The sequence below is a fragment of the Arachis ipaensis genome, chromosome B4 (assembly GCF_059453495.1).
Source record: "Arachis ipaensis isolate K30076 ecotype BB chromosome B4, ASM5945349v1, whole genome shotgun sequence".
Lineage (NCBI taxonomy): Eukaryota > Viridiplantae > Streptophyta > Magnoliopsida > Fabales > Fabaceae > Arachis > Arachis ipaensis.
This window is the reverse complement of record NC_142439.1, coordinates 42,926,571-42,949,136: the sequence shown is the minus strand read 5'-3', so window position 1 is coordinate 42,949,136 and position 22,566 is coordinate 42,926,571. Positions and strand designations below refer to the sequence as shown.

Sequence of the window (22,566 nt, the reverse complement as noted above, 5' to 3'; positions counted from 1 at the left end):
ATTCTTTCTAATTTCTTTTTTATTTATATTAGTAATAAGTTACATTTTTATTTTTTTTTTAGATATGTTTATTTCGTTTAATTCATAGTTTAGGTATCTAAAAAAAAGTTTCTGCGATCGACGCGTAAGCGTCGATGATGTACATGCGTCACATGCAGGTTCGCAATATTAATGAAAGGAACAGAGAGTTGCAATAGAGATGCGTGGGAGGGGTCCGTGGCACACAAGCCACCCCACGCGTACGCATGCCTCACGCGTACGCGTCCCCTGTAGAAATTTCAACCCACACGTAAGCGTCAGCGATGCGTACGTGTGCGGATGAAAAACGAAGTAAAGAGTGAATTGAACAGAGAGTTGTGTGGTCATGGTGATGGAGTCGTGCAAGTAGTCACGCGTACGTGTGACCGACGCCCACGCGTCAGAATGCATTTTTCGCCACCCACACGCACGCGTGGGCGACGCTTACGCGTCGCCTGGCCGTTTCCGTTTTCACGCGCACGTGTGACCTACGTGCGCTTCGCGTTCTGTTTCTCATTTCTTTCTTATTTTTTCTCTCCTTTCTTATTGTTTCTTCCTCCTTTCTTACTTTCTTCTTTTCCATTTCTTTAACTTCTCATCCTTATTCTCTTTCATTCTCTTTTACATATTGCTTTTGCATACTTTCCTTCATTGCATTTTAATTTTGTTCATGTTTTTATTTTCTTTTCTAATTTCCTATTTTATCATTGGTGTTAAATGTTCTTATTCAATTATTGCATTTTTTTTCTTGCATTATGTTGGTGCTTCGTGACTTGTTTTACATTGTTGGGTAATATTATTTAAGTCAATGCTAATCCTTTATGATACTTGTATTCCTTTTGCATTGACATGAATTTATATTGTCTTTCATGACCCACTCTCTCTTTCCCTTTGTTGTAATTTTTGCACTATTGATATGCCATTTGCTTCTACTGTTTTCTCACTTGCATGTTGTAGCTACCATGTAATTGAGACCCTCATTATTTGGTATTAACCCACCCATACTTTATTTGTTTTCTTATCTTTATTTTTGGGTTACTTTTCTTATTTTTACTCTTCTTTCAAGATGGCCACCGAGAAGGGAAAGAAAAAGCTTCTCAATGGGACGACAGACAAGTCCATCTGCACAATATTTGGAGAAAAGCATCAGTGTAGCAACCCGTCCACTTGCACATCTCAGCATGCACCGAGGACGGTGCAATCTTTAAGTGTGGGAAGGTCGATACCGACTTCCGTGGGTTAGTTATTTCCTTCTCAACACCAATGTTTAATTTTCTTTGTTAAATTTGCTGTTGCATTTGCATGTTTGATTGCATGTTTGTTTGGTTTTGTGCATATTTACTACTACTTGGTTGAAGTAATATTTTCTTTTCCAAGAAACTATTTTTTAGCATTTCACTAATTTGAATTAAAATTTTTGTTAAACTTGTTTGAAGAATTTTATTTTGGAACATGATTTTAGAGCTAGAACACAAAAACCAATGAGATTTTGAACCTATTTGATTGGTTGCATTTTATCAACCAATATTTTAATTTTGGTGTGTGTTGTTCCCTCTAAAATTGTGATCTTTGTCTTGCTTAATTCTATATTTCCATTATTTGATGTATGCATGCACTTATATGATTGAGGCCTTGTTTCACTGAGCTTACATACCCATATGGCCATAACCTTTTCATTATCCTTTACAAACCAATGTTGAGCCTTTTAACCCCATTTATTCTTTAGTTTAGCTCATCACTAACTCTAAGCAGAAAACAATAATGTCCTTAATTTGAATCTTTGGTTAGCTTAGACTAGTGAGAGTGTTCATGATTTAAGTGTAGGAAAGTTGGGTTTGGAAATATTTGGTTTGAGAATTGGGCGTTGTATATTCCTGTGAAAATGCGCAAAATAATAGTTGAGAACATATTATTGCATTCAATAATTTAATTATATGCATTGAGAAAAACAAAAGAAAAGAAAAGGAAAATAAAAAGAAAAAAAGAGAAAAAAAAGAGAGCAAATAATAAAAAAGGGACAAAATGCCCAAAAGTAAATAGTGTTAGCAATGCATATGAGTTATACTCAAATTGGGATGCATGAATATGTGGCAAAACATAGTTAATAGATAGTTAGGTTTTATATTATGATTACATGGATTGGCTTAAGTTAGGTGGGAAGTTTAAGTTAATTAAGGATTCAGATTTTAGTCCACTTGGCCAAATAGAATCCTATCTTGACCCTAACCCCATTACAACTCTTGAAAGACCTTTTGATATGTGTATTTGTGCATTAAATTATTTGTTGATTGGTATAAGAAGAGCAAACCTTAGAAAGCAAGGTTAGTAGAGAATTGAAAGAATCAAACTTTAAACACTTGAGTGATTAGAGTGTATACACTTCCGGTGAGGGTTCGATGCTCTATTCCTTGTTCCCGGCTTTCTTGAGCTATCTTCTTTTGCAAGTTTACTTGTACTTTATTTTATGATTTGAATTAGTGAGATCCAGTTCATATTTCTTCTTAAAAGATTTTCTACTTTTAACCAAGTACGTAAGAGCATTTTACATTAGTTGCTTCATATAAATAGGTTGCATTGCATAAGTTCTACCATTCTGCCTTTACTCTTTTAGTTCTCTTGAGCTTAGCATGAGGACATGCTAATGTTTAAGTGTGGGGAGATTGATAAACCCCATTTTTAGGGTTTATCTTGTACTTAATTGAGAGGATTTTATCCACTAAACTCACACTTATGCATATAAATTGCATGTTTTACATTTTCCTTCCTAATTCTGTGCTTTGATTGAAAATATGCTTCCTTGACCTTAAAATTGCTAATTATTAATCCTCTCTTATCACTATTCGATGCCGTGATATGTGTGTTAAGTGTTTTAAGGGTTTATAGGGTAGGAACGGCTTAGAGAATAGAAAGGAAGCATGCAAAAGTGGAAGGAATACAAGAAATTGAAGGAATTGCTAAGCTGTCAAGCCTGACCTCTTCATACTAAATCGATCATAACTTGAGCTACAGATGTCCAAATGAGGCGGTTCTAGTTGCATTGGAAGCTAACACCCGGGGCTTCAAAATGATATGCAATTTGCCATAGTTTCCATGTAGTTAGACGATGCGTACGCGTGGATGATGCGTACGCGTGACCTTGCGAAAGTTCAGCGATGCGTACGCGTGACAGAGCCACGTGTTGCACGTATCAGAAAATACTGGGGGCAATTTCTGGGCTATTTTTGGCCCAGTTCCAAGCCCGAAAACACAAATTAGAGGCTGTAGATTGAGGGAATCATTGATACACATTCATTCACATAATTTTAGGTTTTAGATGTAGTTTTCTAGAGAGAGAGGCTGGGCTCTCTCCTCTCTCTAGGTTTTAGGGTTCTTAGCTTTAATTCTTCTCAAATTTAGATTTCTATTTTACTTTAATTTAGTTTTCTTCTACTCTTATTAGTTCTAGCACTTTAGTTTATCTATTTCTCTTGTTGATTTATTTATTTTTCCAATTTAATTTATGAACTCTTCATGTTAGATTCAATTTCCTTTTTAATGCAATTTGAGGTATTTCATGTTTATTGCTTCTTCCTTTATTTGTTATCATTGATGCTTGCAATTGGTTGTTTAGATTTAATATTCCTTGTTAGTTTTCTATGTTTTTATGTTGTGCCTTCCAAGTGTTTGATAAAATGCTTGGGAGGGTTTTAAGTTAGATTTTTATATTCTTAGCTTGAACTGATTAATTGGAGACTCTTGAATCATCAAAGTCTCTTGTTGGTTGGTGATTGAAACTAGCTAGTTGGGTTGAACTTCACTAACTCTAGTCTTTGATTAGGACTTGTGAATTCAAGTTGATTTTTCTCACTTGACTTTTCTTCATTTGTTAGAGGTTAACTAAGTGAGCGTAATTTACAATTACCATCACAATTGACATTGATAATGAGGATAGGAATTCCGATTATCAATCCTTGCTAGGACTTTTCTTAATTGTTAGTTTATTTCTGTGTCATTTAAATTCCTTGTTCAACATTTAAAAACCCAAAAAGATACTTTCCCATAACCAATAATAACTACACTTTCCTGCAATTCCTTGAGAGACGACCCGAGGTATAAATACTTCGGTTTATTTTTATTGGGTTTGCTTAAGTGACAAACAAATTAAATTTGATTGAGGTTTAATTGTCGATTTAGATCTATACTTGCAATGCGACTACTTTTGTGAAATTCTTTACCGACGATTTTTTCCACCATCAATTTTTGGCGCCGTTGCCGGGGAGTTGCAAATGTGTACCTTATTATTGGTTATTGTGAATATTGTGAATACTTTTGCATTTTCATTTTTTTGTTAGTTGTTTCTAGTTTTAGGAGTTTACTTTTATTATTTCTTATTAGTTGTTGTTTTTATTTTCTCCTTTTACCATGAATTCTCACCCCTTTGGCTATGAGTTTGGTTACAATTATGTTGTAGGAAATGGAGATTACAATGAAGGCTTGGATCAAGGATGGGACAATCAAAGATGGGAGGAGCCACAAGGATTTGATCAACCCTTTCAGCAACAACCTCCTCCAATGTGCCATGAGCAACAACCATTCTACGATGCATCCCAAGACAATGGTTATGGTGGACCTTTTCGTGACAATCTACCTCCACCAATTTACTATGAGCAAGAGCCATTCCGAGGTGTGTACCAAGACAATGGATATGGTGGACCCCCTTGTAGTTACCAACAAGCCCTACCATATGCCTATGAACCCCCTCCTCAACATAGCTTTGAACCACCATACTCACAAGCCCCCTACTACCAAACACCCTCATATGATTTTAACCCTTATCCACCATACCAACCACCTTATGAGCCATATGAACCATATATAGAACCACCCAAATTCCAACCCAATTACTCCCAAGAACCACCACCTCCATATACACCTTGTCCATATCCATCAACCCAAGATCCAGATGATCTTAATCATGTTATCCAAGCGTAAAAAGAGTCAAGAAATTGTCTCAAGGAGTCATTGGATCAATTTCAAGAAACCATTCATCAATTACAGCGAGTGGTAAGCCGAAAAGCACACGAAGCTCTCATGCCTAAAGAATCTCAACTTGAGAACAAGGAATTGAAGTTTGTTGTGCAACAAATGGAAAAGATGGAGAGTGTTGAACCACCACATCCTTATTATTATGAACCACCCTCTTATCAGGAACCTTTCCTCCCAAGTAATGAACCTTCATATCTACCCCAATCTTCAATGGATGACACTCTAAGTGTTCTTCTTCAAGAGCAAAGAGAGATACAAAGGACGACACAAGAGTTCATAGCTACCTTGACTGAGGTAGTAGGTAATTTAGCCTCTCTGCATGTCAACACTCAAAGCACTCCCATGGCTACATGTGGAGAACCAAGAGAAGAGCGTAGCATGAAGGAGATACTAGAAACTCCGATGGACAACGAGGAACATGACTTTGTACTGGAACAACTGGAGGAAGCCATAATAGTTGAAGAGGAAGAAGTGGTTGAAGACTTAGGAGATGCCGAACCTCCATGGGAATCAAGAGTTGTAGAGTATTCCCCAAAAAGATTGAAATTGATGTCAAGGAGGCTAGTTCAAAACCTCCATGGCATATTCCCTATGAAGAATTGGATGGAATAGATCAAGAAGCAAGTTTCCTTGGTGATGATGATCATGAATCAAGTCTTCCTAGTGATGAATCTACATCCGAAATTGAACCCTTTGAACATGAAGACCCTTCTCTGAGTGAGTCTGAGAATGATGTGGAAGTGTAAGTCCTTCGGAAAGGTTGGACGGGAGTTGAACATGCTTTGTCAAGATCATTGGAGACTTCTCTACCTAGGTTGCCGTCTTCTCCTTCATTTGAGTGGGCAAAATTTATCTCTATTCACTTTACCGTTCCACTTGAATATGGTATTATTGAAACGGATGGCCAACTTAGGAGGCTTTATGGAATGAAGCGTAAGAGAAGGATGTTTAGTGGTTGGAGTTGCAAATCAAGGCTCATTGGTGTGCGAAATCGTGATCATTCCATTCCTTGGTAACGGCGCTAAAAACTCTATACGCACGTTCATGATCTTATATCTGTTTCACAACTTCGTACAACTAACCAGCAAGTGCACTGGGTCGTCCAAGTAATAAACCTTACGTGAGTAAGGGTCGATCCCACGGAGATTGTCGGCTTGAAGCAAGCTATGGTCACCTTGTAAATCTCAGTCAGGCGAATTCAGATGGTTTTGTAAAGTGATAAATAGAAGATAAGTAAAATATAACTAGGATAGAGATACTTATGTAATTCATTGGTGAGAATTTCAGATAAGCGTATAGAGATGCTTTCGTCCCTCTGAACCTCTGCTTTCCTGCTGTCTTCATCCAATCAATCCTACTCCTTTCCATGGCAAGCTGTATATTAGGCATCACCGTTGTCAATGGCTACATCCTGTCCTTTCAGTGAAAATGGTCCAATGCACTGTCACTGCATGGCTAATCATCTATCGGTTCTCGATCATACTGGAATAGGATCCATTGATCCTTTTGCGTCTGTCACTACGCCCAGCACTCGCGAGTTTGAAGCTCGTCACAGCCATCCCTTCCCAGATCCTAATCGGAATACCACAGACAAGGTTTAGACTTTCCGGATCTCAGGAATGGCCATCCATGGGTTCTAACTTATACCACGAAGATTCTGATTAAGGAATCCAAGAGATACTCATTCAATCTAAGGTAGAACGGAAGTAGTTGTCAGGCACGTGTTCATAGGGAATGATGATGACTGTCACGATCACCACATTCATGTTGAAGTGCGAATGGATATCTTAGAAGCGGAATAAGTTGAATTGAATAGAAAAACAGTAGTACTTTGTATTAATTCATGAGGAACAGCAGAGCTCCACACCTTAATCTATGGTGTGTAGAAACTCTACCGTTGAAAATACATAAGTGATAAAATTCAGGCATGGCCGAATGGCCAGCCCCCATGATCTAAGAACTAAACGTCCCAAGATATTCCAAAGATGTCAATACAATAGTAAAAAGTCCTATTTATACTAAACTAGTTACTAGGGTTTACAGAATTGAGTAAATAATGTAGAAATCCACTTCCGGGGCCCACTTGGTGTGTGCTTGGGCTGAGCTTGAAGTTTACACATGGAGAGGTCATTCTTGGAGTTGAACGCCAGTTTGTAACGTGTTTCTGGCGTTCAACTCTGGTTTGTGACGTGTTTCTGGCGTTTAACTCCAGACTGCAGCGTAGAATTGACGTTCAACGCCCTTTTGCGTCGTCTAAACTCAGGCAAAGTATGGACTATTATATATTGCTGGAAAGCCCTGGATGTCTACTTTCTAACGCCGTTGAGAGCATGCCATTTGAAGTTCTGTAGCTCCAGAAAATCCACTTTGAGTTCAGAGAGGTCAGAATCCAACAGTATCAGTAGTCCTTCTTCAACCTCTGAATCTGATTTTTGCTCAAGTCCCTCAATTTCAGCCAGAAAATACCTGAAATCACAGAAAAACACACAAACTCATAGTAAATTCCAGAAATGTGAATTTAACATAAAAACTAATAAAAACATCCCTAAAAGTAACTAGATCCTACTAAAAACATACTAAAAACAATGCCAAAAAGCGTATAAATTATCCGCTCATCACTCATCAAGGTTGATATTTCAAGAGCTAGACGCGAGGGTTGGACTAGTGAACATTCGGTTGGATCTAAGAGAATAGTTTGGTATTGCATTGAGAATTCAGACTACTTGCCACCCGGTTGGATCGATGATGAGCCACTTACAGACGGGTGTAGAGACAAGATTTGGGATCCGGACATACAAGAGAATCAATTTTGGGAGCTCAAAGCTTGTGGAGAACTTTAGCAAGGCTTGGTGAATTCATTCGGAGATGTTAAAGCTTATTGGAAGTCCAAGCACTGGTGGGAGTTTCAAGACGAGTTCAAGCACAAGCCACGATGACAAGGAGCTCACCAAACGTCCAACTTAAGGACTTAAACCGAAAGTGCTAGGTGGGATACACCCCACCATGGTAAATTCTTTCTAATTTCTTTTTTATTTATATTAGTAATAAGTTAGATTTTTATTTTTTTTTTAGATATGTTTATTTCGTTTAATTCATAGTTTAGGTATCTAAAAAAAAAGTTTCTGCGATCGACGCGTAAGCGTCGATGATGCACATGCGTCACATGCAGGTTCGCAATATTAATGAAAGGAACAGAGAGTTGCGATAGAGACGCGTGGGAGGGGTCCGTGGCACACAAGCCACCCCACGCGTACGCATGCCTCACGCGTACGCGTCCCCTGTAGAAATTTCAACCCACACGTAAGCGTCAGCGATGCGTACGTGTGGGAATGAAAAACGGCGTAAAGAGTGAATTGAACAGAGAGTTGTGTGGTCATGGTGATGGAGTCGTGCAAGTAGTCACGCGTACGTGTGACCGACGCCCACGCGTCAGAATGCATTTTTCGCCACCCACACGCACGCGTGGGCGACGCTTACGCGTCGCCTGGCCGTTTCCGTTTTCACGCGCACGTGTGACCTACGCGCGCTTCGCGTTCTGTTTCTCATTTCTTTCTTATTTCTTCTCTCCTTTCTTATTGTTTCTTCCTCCTTTCTTACTTTCTTCTTTTCCATTTCTTTAACTTCTCATCCTTATTCTCTTTCATTCTCTTTTACATATTGCTTTTGCATACTTTCCTTCATTGCATTTTAATTTTGTTCATGTTTTTATTTTCTTTTCTAATTTCCTATTTTATCATTGGTGTTAAATGTTCTTATTCAATTATTGCATTTTTTTTCTTGCATTATGTTGGTGCTTCGTGACTTGTTTTACATTGTTGGGTAATATTATTTAAGTCAATGCTAATCCTTTATGATACTTGTATTCCTTTTGCATTGACATGAATTTATATTGTCTTTCATGACCCACTCTCTCTTTCCCTTTGTTGTAATTTTTGCACTATTGATATGCCATTTGCTTCTACTGTTTTCTCACTTGCATGTTGTAGCTACCATGTAATTGAGACCCTCATTATTTGGTATTAACCCACCCATACTTTATTTGTTTTCTTATCTTTATTTTTGGGTTACTTTTCTTATTTTTACTCTTCTTTCAAGATGGCCACCGAGAAGGGAAAGAAAAAGCTTCTCAATGGGACGACAGACAAGTCCATCTGCACAATATTTGGAGAAAAGCATCAGTGTAGCAACCCGTCCACTTGCACATCTCAGCATGCATCGAGGACGGTGCAATCTTTAAGTGTGGGAAGGTCGATACCGACTTCCGTGGGTTAGTTATTTCCTTCTCAACACCAATGTTTAATTTTCTTTGTTAAATTTGCTGTTGCATTTGCATGTTTGATTGCATGTTTGTTTGGTTTTGTGCATATTTACTACTACTTGGTTGAAGTAATATTTTCTTTTCCAAGAAACTATTTTTTAGCATTTCACTAATTTGAATTAAAATTTTTGTTAAACTTTTTTGAAGAATTTTATTTTGGAACATGATTTTAGAGCTAGAACACAAAAACCAATGAGATTTTGAACCTATTTGATTGGTTGCATTTTATCAACCAATATTTTAATTTTGGTGTGTGTTGTTCCCTCTAAAATTGTGATCTTTGTCTTGCTTAATTTTATATTTCCATTATTTGATGTATGCATGCACTTATATGATTGAGGCCTTGTTTCACTGAGCTTACATACCCATATGGCCATAACCTTTTCATTATCCTTTACAAACCAATGTTGAGCCTTTTAACCCCATTTATTCTTTAGTTTAGCTCATCACTAACTCTAAGCAGAAAACAATAATGTCCTTAATTTGAATCTTTGGTTAGCTTAGACTAGTGAGAGTGTTCATGATTTAAGTGTAGGAAAGTTGGGTTTGGAAATATTTGGTTTGAGAATTGGGCGTTGTATATTCCTGTGAAAATGCGCAAAATAATAGTTGAGAACATATTATTGCATTCAATAATTTAATTATATGCATTGAGAAAAACAAAAGAAAAGAAAAGGAAAATAAAAAGAAAAAAAAGAGAAAAAAAAAGAGAGCAAATAATAAAAAGGGGACAAAATGCCCAAAAGTAAATAGTGTTAGCAATGCATATGAGTTATACTCAAATTGGGATGCATGAATATGTGGCAAAACATAGTTAATAGATAGTTAGGTTTTATATTATGATTACATGGATTGGCTTAAGTTAGGTGGGAAGTTTAAGTTAATTAAGGATTCAGATTTTAGTCCACTTGGCCAAATATAATCCTATCTTGACCCTAACCCCATTACAACTCTTGAAAGACCTTTTGATATGTGTATTTGTGCATTAAATTATTTGTTGATTGGTATAAGAAGAGCAAACCTTAGAAAGCAAGGTTAGTAGAGAATTGAAAGAATCAAACTTTAAACACTTGAGTGATTAGAGTGTATACACTTCCGGTGAGGGTTCGATGCTCTATTCCTTGTTCCCGGCTTTCTTGAGCTATCTTCTTTTGCAAGTTTACTTGTACTTTATTTTATGATTTGAATTAGTGAGATCCAGTTCATATTTCTTCTTGAAAGATTTTCTACTTTTAACCAAGTACGTAAGAGCATTTTACATTAGTTGCTTCATATAAATAGGTTGCATTGCATAAGTTCTACCATTCGGCCTTTACTCTTTTAGTTCTCTTGAGCTTAGCATGAGGACATGCTAATGTTTAAGTGTGGGGAGATTGATAAACCCCATTTTTAGGGTTTATCTTGTACTTAATTGAGAGGATTTTATCCACTAAACTCACACTTATGCATATAAATTGCATGTTTTACTTTTTTCTTCCTAATTCTGTGCTTTGATTGAAAACATGATTCTTTGACCTTAAAATTACTAATTATTAATCCTCTCTTATCACCATTCGATGCCGTGATATGTGTGTTAAGTGTTTTAAGGGTTTATAGGGCAGGAACGGCTTAGAGAATAGAAAGGAAGCATGCAAAAGTGGAAGGAATACAAGAAATTGAAGGAATTACTAAGCTGTCAAGCCTGACCTCTTCATACTAAATCGATCATAACTTGAGCTACAGATGTCCAAATGAGGCGGTTCTAGTTGCATTGGAAGCTAACACCCGGGGCTTCAAAATGATATGCAATTTGCCATAGTTTCCATGTAGTTAGACGATGCGTACGCGTGGATGATGCGTACGCGTGACCTTGCGAAAGTTCAGCGATGCGTACGCGTGACAGAGCCACGTGTTGCACGTATCAGAAAATACTGGGGGCAATTTCTGGGCTATTTTTGGCCCAGTTCCAAGCCCGAAAACACAAATTAGAGGCTGTAGATTGAGGGAATCATTGATACACATTCATTCACATAATTTTAGGTTTTAGATGTAGTTTTCTAGAGAGAGAGGCTGGGCTCTCTCCTCTCTCTAGGTTTTAGGGTTCTTAGCTTTAATTCTTCTCAAATTCAGATTTCTATTTTACTTTAATTTAGTTTTCTTCTACTCTTATTAGTTCTAGCACTTTAGTTTATCTATTTCTCTGTTTGATTTATTTATTTTCCCAATTTAATTTATGAACTCTTCATGTTAGATTCAATTTCCTTTTTAATGCAATTTGAGGTATTCTATGTTTATTGCTTCTTCCTTTATTTGTTGTCATTGATGCTTGCAATTGGTTGTTTAGATTTAATATTCCTTGTTAGTTTTCTATGTTTTTATGTTGTGCCTTCCAAGTGTTTGATAAAATACTTGGGAGGGTTTTAAGTTAGATTTTTATATTCTTAGCTTGAATTGATTAATTGGAGACTCTTGAATCATCAAAGTCTCTTGTTGGTTGGTGATTGAAACTAGCTAGTTGGGTTGAACTTCACTAACTCTAGTCTTTGATTAGGACTTGTGAATTCAAGTTGATTTTTCTCACTTGACTTTCCTTCATTTGTTAGAGGTTAACTAAGTGAGTGCAATTTACAATTACCATCACAATTGACATTGATAATGAGAATAGAAATTCCGATTATCAATCCTTGCTAGGACTTTTCTTAATTGTTAGTTTATTTCTGTGTCATTTAAATTCCTTGTTCAACATTTAAAAACCCAAAAAGATACTTTCCCATAACCAATAATAACTACACTTCCTTGCAATTCCTTGAGAGACGACCCGAGGTTTAAATACTTCGGTTTATTTTTATGGAGTTTGCTTAAGTGACAAACAAATTAAATTTAATTGAGGTTTAATTGTCGGTTTAGATCTATACTTACAATGCGACTACTTTTGTGAAATTCTTTACCGACGATTTTTTTCACCATCAGATATGTTGTTCATTTTTGTAAATTATATTTGATTTACGAATTTTTGTAAATAATATGATTATTTAATTTAAATAAAAAATCCATTTGATTTGCATATAAAAGTATTTTTAATATGTATTAGAACTAATTTTCTAAAAATTAATTAATATAATTGACTAATTTAATTTAGTCAAACCAAATAATTAATATAATTGATTAGTTATAGTTAATGTATTCGAATAAAATATTAAATAATTTAATATTTATTTTAATCAAATAAATAATTAATTAATTATAATACTTTTAAAAATAATTAATCAAAATACATAAGACAAAAAATGATATAAATTAAAATAAAATTTATTTATTTATTATAGTTAAATTAAATAATTAATATAATTAATTAGTTATAATTAATATGGTCAAATAAAATATTAAATAATTTTATATTTATTTTATTTAAATTAAATAATTAATTAATGTATTTAAATGAAGTAAATAAAATAAATAAAAAACATCTTTTAAATATTTCACATTAATTATGTTATTAATTGAAAAAAATTAATTTTAATAATATATAATAGATAATAGGTATATGAATACTTGGATCCAAGATTTGGTTTAGAGCTAATATAAAATTTGTATTTTACATATTAAATGTATGAAAAAACTAAGTGGAATTAGTTGAGATAGTAAGGGACTTAAAATTTGACTAAGAGGTTTTGAGTTTAAGTTTTAAAAATAATAAAAAGACATTTTTATAAATTTTATATAATAAAAAATATGTTTAGAAAAATTATATATGAATTATTCTCATATTTCTATTATATAGATATAGATATAGATATAGATATAATATGGATAAAAAAACTACTTTAAAAATTTGCTTACATATACTAATATCTATCATCAACAGTACTATCTAATATATAAGAATATAAAATGATTATTATTTATGTAAATGTAATAATCAATTTAAATAACTAACTTCTACTTACAATGAAAGGATTTCCTAAAAAAAATATAAACAGTTTCTTCGACTTAATTTTATCTACATATTAATTATAGGTTAACGATGTTATAACTTTTATTTTAATAATATTATTTCATACATAATATTTTAATTGTATGTTTACATAAATTTATAAAAAATAGTATTATCTAAATAAAAAGAATAATATCAATTTTCTTAATTGTAATTTTTTTTTCAAATATTGACTTAATATCTATAATACATACTGATATGGATATGCATGGGATACGACATGAAATATGTAGATACATAAATTTTAAAATTTTATAAGACACAAAAACACACAAATATATATAAAATATAAAATATTTGTTAGATAAATTATAATGATATTCTGATATTTTATTAATTTTAAATATAAATTAAATTTTTTAAATATTTTTATTAATATTTTTTTAATTATATAAAATATTTAAAATATTTTTTTAATAAATAATAATATATACTATTTTTATATTCATTTTAAGAATACATATTAAAAATAAAATTAAACATATTAATATATAATTATATTTAAATACCTCTAAGTATGTTTAGAATTTTTTATTTTTTATTAAAATATAATTAAATACAAAAAATATATATATCTAACAAATGTCAATAAATATTAAATTTAAAATGTGTCCGATATACAAACACGATAAGTTAGCAAAGTTTTCGTGCTTTGTAACTTAATATGATTGATTTCTCCGTTTACTAAACATGCTAAAAAAAGTGCTAATTTATGTTTTACGATATATTGCTTCATTTCTAAAAGTACATAATGACTAGATTTCTTTTGAAATGGTATTTGTATAATACGGTACGCAATATATTACACTTAACAACTAGTTACCAGCCTCCATTTTAGCCTTTTTCTTTCCTATACTAGGTACTTTTTTGCATCTACTTTATAGTATTTAAATTAAATTAACGAAATCCATCTCATAAATACGTGGCATTATAGTACTTTTTTTGAGTTATTTTTTTTAAAAGATCTTATAAAAATATAAAAATAATTTTATATTTAGATATTTCATATAAAAAGATATTTTTATTTATTAATTATATTTGGATATAATAATATAAAAGTACTTTTTATTTATTTATTACATGAAAAATATATTTTTTAAAAAAAAAGATCTTTTAAAAAATATAATTTATAACTTCTCAAAAAAAATTTTTTTTTCTAATATTTTTACTTTTACTACTAAAAATTTGTCAAATACACTAAAAATAAAAAAAAAATCTTTTTTTATCAAAATAATAATACTCAAACAAACACTTAATTATGATACATAAAGAAAAATAATTCAGTAATTAACAATAACTATATTACAAGTATCTTAAAAAAATATTGACTTTATTATAAAGATTACGGTGAGGGGAAAATAAAAATAGAAAATAAAAAACTTTACATGTGCCATCTTAAATGTAGGATGCACGCTCCTTTGACTGATCTGTAAACTTGGTTGTTTTTCATTTCATATAATGTGGATCAAGTTAGGTAAATGGATTCCGTTAAAACCAGATCAATGTGAAAATTTTATAATGTTTTTGTATAAAGTGGTGGGCGAGGAAAATGTGATGTGCTCTATGATATAAAAATGATGGCATAATTATTTTATTCCCCTATCTACCCAATTAGCGATAGCTTGTTTTTGAAACAATATTGAATCATATGGATAAGTATAAATAGCACAGTCTCAACCAAGTGTATATAAAAATGATGCACCAAATATATAATTTTAGCTGTTGTGAGATAGATGGAATGTACTTAGTTTTTTTTTTTTTTTTTTTTTTTTTTTTGGTATCAATTATATTGTTGTTTATCAAGTTTGATTATAAAAAGAATTGATTAATTTAATTTATAAAAATATTATATAAACACCAAAATTAACTACCAAACTTAATTATACTATATATTTTATACTAATAATTAAATTTAGGATAAAATAAATTTTTTATTTTTAAAATTTGTTAAAAATTTTAAAAATATTTTTAAATTTTATTTTATTTTAATTTTGTCTAAAAAATTTTTTAATTTGCGTTAAATATATACCTGATGGCTAATTTTTTAAAAAAATTAGAATGAATTTAGCAATAATTTCACAAGAACAACCTTTAACATAAGCAAATCAGACATATCATTCAATTTAGCTGTCAGAGATATATTTGATACAAATAAAAAATTTCAAAGACAAAATTAAAACAAAATAAAATTTAAAGATATTTTTAAAATTTTTGACAAATTTAAAAGATAAAAAATATACTTTACCTTTAAATTTAATAACTGATTTTAGTATACATCTAGTATGATTATTTAATTTAGTATGGTTAAAATTCTACATAAAAAACAATAATCTTTTAATAAATCTATTTTTTATTTCTAAAATTTGAATTCTAAATCTTTTATTAAAATGGCAGTTACACCTATTATTCTGATCAATTTTTTTTTTCATTTGTAAAATTCAAATTTAAGTTTTCTCGTTAAAATACAAAAATATTTATATTTTGACCAAAATAAGTAGGATACATTGTTAAATGGTATGTATATGATTCATTCTAATTTTTTTATTTGTTAACTTTTAACAAAACCCGATTAAACATATATTAAAATTGGACTTTATTAATTTATTTTGACGTGTTTTCAAATAAACTAATATTTGTTAGATATCACAAAGCATAAACATATTTCAAAGATAAAATTTGATCAATATAAAAGCAAAATTACTCTAATGACTCAAAATAGTCTATTCTTTCCTCCAACTTCTCCTTTTCTTCATCTTTTTCTTAGCTTTTTTCTTTTATCTTTTTATTTTTTCCCAGCATACTCAGGCACATCAGTCCGAAATCGATACTATAATAAAACCAAATTCATACAGAAGTTATGTCTTGGTATCTATAAGCAAAACATCACATCACCAACTAATCTACTTTATGCAAAAATTCTCCCTTAAACCATGCAACAAATAAAGACTGTATAGAGCAACTCCAAAGTCTCCAAAGCATCTATATTTTCGATTTGTGAGTAACTAATTCCCATCATGTCAATAGAAAAAGACTTTGTCCATTGCAGATAAATCAATACATGATGAGAAAGTGTATATAACCTCTCTTAGAAAAAAAACAAGAGAGATAATAATTAGGGTAAAACACTCAATTAAGGCAAGTTGAGAAATTTTTACATAAATCCGTCAAACCAAAATCTAGTTCATAAATCAACCAATGCATGTTTTTATGTAATTTGAACCACCTAAATTCAAACTCCATTTTCACATAATTCGAATCAAAGTCATTTGAATTATACACAAATGCGTACACACACTAATTCGAATCAACCTGATTCGAATTACACACACACAGTAATTCGAATCAGGGTGATTCGAATTACTCCTCAACACGCAATCCCAAGTAATTCGAAACAGGCTGTTTCGAATTACACAATGCATAGTTCGAATTAGGCTAGTTCGAATTATAAAGGCCCAGAAGTGTATATATATGGTGTGAACGTGAATTGATCTTATTAGAGTGGGAAAATGGCTGGTGATGAGAGTTTTGTAGTGTTGGTTCACCACAAAAGATTGATTAAGAGGAAAACACTATCTGGTGTGATGTTCACCAATAAGGATCCTCTAAGTATTTTCCTAAGGCCTACGACGAGCTACGATGACCTTGTTAATTATGTGCTACAGAAACTTGGTCTGCAGGGAGTGAAACGGGTTAAGAAGTTTTTCTATCGCATTTCAATCTCCGTGCTGCAAGAAATCGTGAAGTATGATTGTTTCACAATCGGGAGTGACGAGGACTTGCAGGTCATGTTTCATTGTTGCCGGCAGTTTCTCGAAGTTAGGACACCTGAACTGTTGGCGAAGTTGGTTGACGTGGTATCTAGCTCTGGGGGTTCGAACCAGAATACCCCCACTGTAGGCACGGTAGCCGATTCTAGCTCCAGACCTGTTGGTGCATCTTCCTCCGTTCCTATGTATGAACCTCCGGTCCAGCCTGTCGCGTCCCCTTCATTCGCTGTTGATCTCAACTATAGTGGAGGCGGCGAGGTTGGAGTAGGGGATTTTGTGCCGACCTCTTTACAGTGTGCTGCACCGGTTGCTCTTGGAGATGCATTGTTGGATGATCCAAACGATGATGATGTGGAGCCGGATATCATTGCTGATGATAGCGGCAATGATATTGGAGCGAGTGAGCCTGCTGGGACGGGACGTGGTTCTAGCTCTGGGACACAGCAGTACCCTTCGCACTTTTCACCGTTGGACTTGGATGCCATGAGGCAGGAGGGGGTTCTTAGGGAGCCTGCTGAATTTGGTGCTAGAAATGCCGAAGGGTCTGCAGGTCTGATAGAGTTTCAGGTTGGTTAGCAATTTCAGGATAAAGATGAGGCTGTGTTAAGTGTGAAGATGTACAGCATCCGACGCGGGGTTCAGTACAAGGTGGTGGAGTCTGACTATCGCCGGTATGTTGGGAAGTGTTTTGAGTTTGGGAATGGGTGCACATGGTTGATTCGTCTTAGTCTCCGGCAGCGCAAGGGCATTTGGGAGGTCAAACGGTACAACGGACCACATACGTGTCTGGCGACATCCATCTCCAGTGACCACAGGAGTTTGGATTATCATGTGATTTCAGCATTCATCATGCCAATGGTTAGGGCTGATGCATCCGTCAGCATCAAGGTGCTACTTAATGCGACGGCCACAAACTTTGGGTTTAGGCCGACGTACAGGAGAGTGTCGTTGGCGAAGCAGAAGGCGGTTGGCCATATCTATGGTAATTGGAATGAGTCGTACAACGAGCTCTCTAGGTGGGTGTTAGGAGTTCAGCTGATGATGCCTGGTACTGTTGCAATCCTTAGGACCAGCCCTGTTCGAGTTAGGGGACAGGTGGATGAGTCGCAAGCTTATTTTCACTGACTGTTTTGGACGTTTCCACCATGTATCAAAGCATTCCGTCATTGCAAGCCCTTGGTCAATATTGATGGCACCCATCTGTATGGCAAGTATGGGGGAACGTTGCTCGTCGCGATTGCCCAGGATGGGAACTCCATTATTCTGCCTATTGTATTTGCACTGGTTGAGGGGGAGAATGCCGAGTCCTGGTCATTTTTTCTCTCCCACACGCGTCAACACGTGACCCCTCAGCCAGGTCTGCTGGTTATATCAGACAGGCATAACGGCATCAAGGCCGCGCTTGAGGCTCCTGATGGAGGATGGCTACCTCCAGCTGCCTACCGTGCATTCTGCATTCGACATGTGGCAGCAAATTTCGCCCTGACCTTCAAGGGAAAGGACGCAAGGAGGCTTCTTGTGAATGCAGTGTATGCTAAGACGGAGGTGGAGTTCGATTACTGGTTTGATATTCTGCGGTCTGAAGACCCTGTCATGTGTGAGTGGGCGAACCAGATAGAGTATTCATTGTGGACACAGCATCGGGATGAAGGTCGGAGATTCGTGCACATGACGACAAATATCTCCGAGTGTGTTGATTCAATCATGAAGGGGGTCAGGAATCTCCCTGTTTGCTCACTGGTGAAGTAACTGTAACGGGCCAGCAAACTTCACCACATGTCTGTTGGCCACTCGGTACATGCAGTGGTACAACCACGCTAGTGCTACCGACCCCCAGCTGTAGGCACCCATCTCCTCAAGCCTAGTCACGTAAGGTAGCCATCTGATGTGAATACGGTTGCCCGACTTGTCGGCAAACAATAGAGTGTCCAACAACATCATGATATAGGCACGAACATAGTGCCTAACTGTCTCCTCGTCGGCCTCCTCGGGACACTCTCCGAAAGTCTCCTGGAACCAGCTGCAGTTCATTGTGAACTTCTGAATTTGGTTTGTAGGAGGTAACACACCAAGCAACTCCTGGAACCACACCCAGGCTGGACGCGCACCTTGGATATATATCTGAAAATCCGTCAGGCAACCACTGACTGATAAACCCCATATTTAGAGTTTATCTTGTGCTTGATTTAGGGGATTTTATGACCTTTTACCCACATTTATTCAATGAAATAGCATAGTTTAATGATTGTCTCCCAATTTATGCTTAAGTGTGAAAACATACTTTCTAGGCCCTTAATTAGCTAAATTTAATTCACCTTTGATTCCACTAGATGTCTTGATTTGTTTGTTAAGTAATTTCAGGTTGAAAAGGGTAGGAATGAATCAAAGGAATGGAGAAGAAAGCATGCAAAGTGGAGAAATCATGGAAAAGCAAGGATTTGGGATGATGAGACCCACGTGCACGCGCAGCAGACGCGCACGCGTGGATTGTGATGTCGCATGGCGACGCGTACGCGCACATGACGCGTACGCGTGGATGGAAAATTTGTCAAGCGACGCGCACGCGTGACGTACGCGTACGCGTCGATATTCGCACGCGACCCACTTAAAGTGAATCTGCTGGGAGCGATTCTAGGCTTCCCAGGCCCAAATCTAACTCACTTCTGATGCTATTTAACCCAAGGAATGAGAAGGAATCAACATACTTTTATACACTAATTTAGTTTAGTTTAATTTTTGGAGGGAAAGTTAGTTTTAGAGAGAGAAGCTCTCACTTCTCTCTAGAATTAGGATTAGATTAGATCTAGATTAGGAACTCTTAGATCTAGTTTAATTTCATGCTTTGATTTACTTTTCTCTTTTGTAATTCCTCTTCTTCTACACTTCTTCTCTCTAGTTTAGCATATAATTCTTGTAATTATCTACTTTTATGTTGATGCACTTTTGTTTCTTTTATTTTTATTTTGATGCAATTTATGATTCATGCTCCTTTATTGTTGAATTGCTTTACTTTCCTTTTATGCCTTCCATGTGTTTGTTTAAATGCTTGGTTGGATTTTAGTATAGGTTTTGTTCCTCTTGGCCTTGGTAGAGTAATTAGTGACTCTTGAGTTATCTAATGCCTTTGTTGATTGATAATTAGAAGTTGCTAATTGGTTTGAATGCCACTAAAGCTAGTCTTTCATCTAGATTAGGCTAGGACTTGTGGACTCAAGTTAATTCATCCACTTGACTTTCCTCCATGGTTAGAGGTTAACTAAGTGGGAGCAATGGACAATTGAAGTCACAATTGAGGAGGATAACTAGGATAGGACTTCTAGTTCTCATACCTTGCCAAGAGCTTTGTTAGATGATAGTTTATTTTCATTGCCATTTATATTTCTTGTCTAAAATCTCAAAAATCCTAAACATACTTCATAACCAATAACAAGGACACTCTATTGCAATTCCTAGGGAGAACGACCCGAGGTTTAAATACTTCGGTTTATAGATTTTAGGGGTTTGTACTTGTGACAAACAAATTTTTGTATGAAAGGATTATTGATTGGTTTAGAAACTATACTTGCAACGAGATTTCATTAGTGAATTTCTATGCCATCAAAATTCCGTTCATCAAAATGGCGCCGTTGCCGGGGAATTGCAATGGTGTTGTGTTATTGGTTATTGTATATATGTGAATATTGTGAATATGTTTACCTTTTGCTTCTTTGTTAGTTCTTGCTAGTTTTAGGATTTAATTTTCTTGCTTCTTATTTGATTTTGTTTTCATTTTCTCCTTCTATCATGAATTCTCACCTTGGCTATGAGTTTGGTTATCAACATGTTGTAGGAAATAAGGACTATAATGAGGATGTGTATGAAGGATGGGACAATCAAAGGTGGGAGGAGCCATATGCATATGATCAATCTTCATGGCAACAACCTCCACCAATAGGCTATGAACAAGAGCCATTCTATGATGCATATCAATCTAATGGTTATGGTGAATCTCCTTGTGACTTTCAAGAACCACCACCATATGCCTATGAGCCATATCCTCAACATAACCATCAACCACACTCACGAGCCTATTTTCACCAAACACCTCCATATGACCTTGACCCATATCCATCATACCAACCACCTTTTGAACCATATGAGCCATACATGGAACCACCATTCTAATATCAATACTCCCAAGAGCCACCTCAATATACATCACCATACCCTTACCAAGAAGAACCACCTTCCTATTATGAACCCTTTCTCCAAGACAATGAACCCTCTTATCCACTCCAATCTCCAATGGATGAAATCCTTGGCCTTATACTTCAAGGGCAAGGAGAAATGCAAAGAGAGACACTAGAATTTGTGGCCACCTTGACCGAGGTCGTATGTCGATTATCCTCCCAATGCTTGAGCACTCAAAGCACTCCCATGGTCACATGTGGAGAATTAATTGAAAAGCATAGCATGAAGGAGAGATTGGAAACTCCGATGAAAAATGAGGGATGTTATTTTGTATTAGAGCAATTGGAGGAGCCTATGATCATTGAAGAAGAGGAAGAAGTGGTTGAAGACTTGGGAGATGCGGAACCTCCTTGGGAACCTAGAGTCGAAGAGAACCTCCCCAAGGCGATCGAATTGGATGTTGGAGAGGAGAGTGAACAACCTCCAAAACAATTTTTGAATGAAGACTTGGAAGGAATGAAGCAAGAATTGAGTTCCCTTGGTGATGAAGATCATGCATCCAATCTTCTTGGTGGTGAATCCTTTGAATTTGAAGAACCTTCTTCCAAAGAGATAGAAAGCAATGTGGAGGTAGATTTTTCTCTTCCTCCCATTTATGATTTGAATGATGGAGAAGAGCTAGATAAAATATATGAACAAAGGATTGAAAGTGAAGAAGTTTGTGAGGAGGTGGAAGTGGACAAGGAAGACCACAAGGGAGTAGAGCTTGTAAGGATATTGGAGACACCTCTCCCCAAGCCATCACCATCCATTCTCTCATTCAAGTGGGTAAACCCTTTATCTCTAAGCTTCATTATCCCACTTGAATATGGGTTGCTTAAGATGGATGGTCAACTTAGAAATATATGTGGCTTTAAGAGCAAGAGGGAGATGGTTAATGGTTGGCATTGTAAGGGTTGGTATAGAGCTAGATCGCTTGGGTCTAGGAGAATGTTTGGTCGCTTACATGAGAATTCTAAAGTCATGCCACTCGGATGGATTAATAATGATCAACTTCAAGACGGGTGTGAAAATAAAGTGTGGGATCCCGGATCGCACAAGGATAATCGACTTTGGGAGCCCCAAGCTTGTGAAGAACTCCATCAAGACTTGGCTCAATCCATGAGAAATCTTGGGGCACAATGGAGAACCAAGCATTGATAGGAGTTTCAAGATGAATTCAAGCACAAGCCACCTTGATGAGGAGCTCCCCATAAGTCCAACTTAAGGACAATAAACAAAAGTGCTAGGTGGGA

The 22,566-nt window shown here is 35.2% G+C and overlaps 1 protein-coding gene across 1 annotated transcript; it reads left to right on the top strand.

Annotated features, from left to right (window-relative positions):
- The first annotated feature begins 16,840 nt into the window (after positions 1-16,840).
- On the top strand, positions 16,841-18,850 carry LOC107636456 (uncharacterized). The gene is made up of 4 exons (XM_088484556.1): positions 16,841-17,668; positions 17,717-17,772; positions 17,965-18,149; positions 18,258-18,850. Exons 1-4 carry the CDS (start codon positions 16,841-16,843, stop codon positions 18,848-18,850), a joined length of 1,662 nt encoding a protein of 553 aa, XP_088340682.1.
- Positions 18,851-22,566: the final 3,716 nt, after the last annotated feature.

What these genes read in the sequence shown, in the direction of transcription:
- LOC107636456 (XM_088484556.1), top strand. Translation starts at nt 16,841, where the DNA reads ATGGCTGGTGATGAGAGTTTTGTAGTGTTGGTTCACCACAAAAGATTG. An exon ending in CAGGTCTGATAGAGTTTCAG is followed by an intron (nt 17,669 to 17,716) that starts GTTGGTTAGCAA and finishes TTAAGTGTGAAG; the next exon opens with ATGTACAGCATCCGACGCGG. An exon ending in GTGGAGTCTGACTATCGCCG is followed by an intron (nt 17,773 to 17,964) that starts GTATGTTGGGAA and finishes GCCAATGGTTAG; the next exon opens with GGCTGATGCATCCGTCAGCA.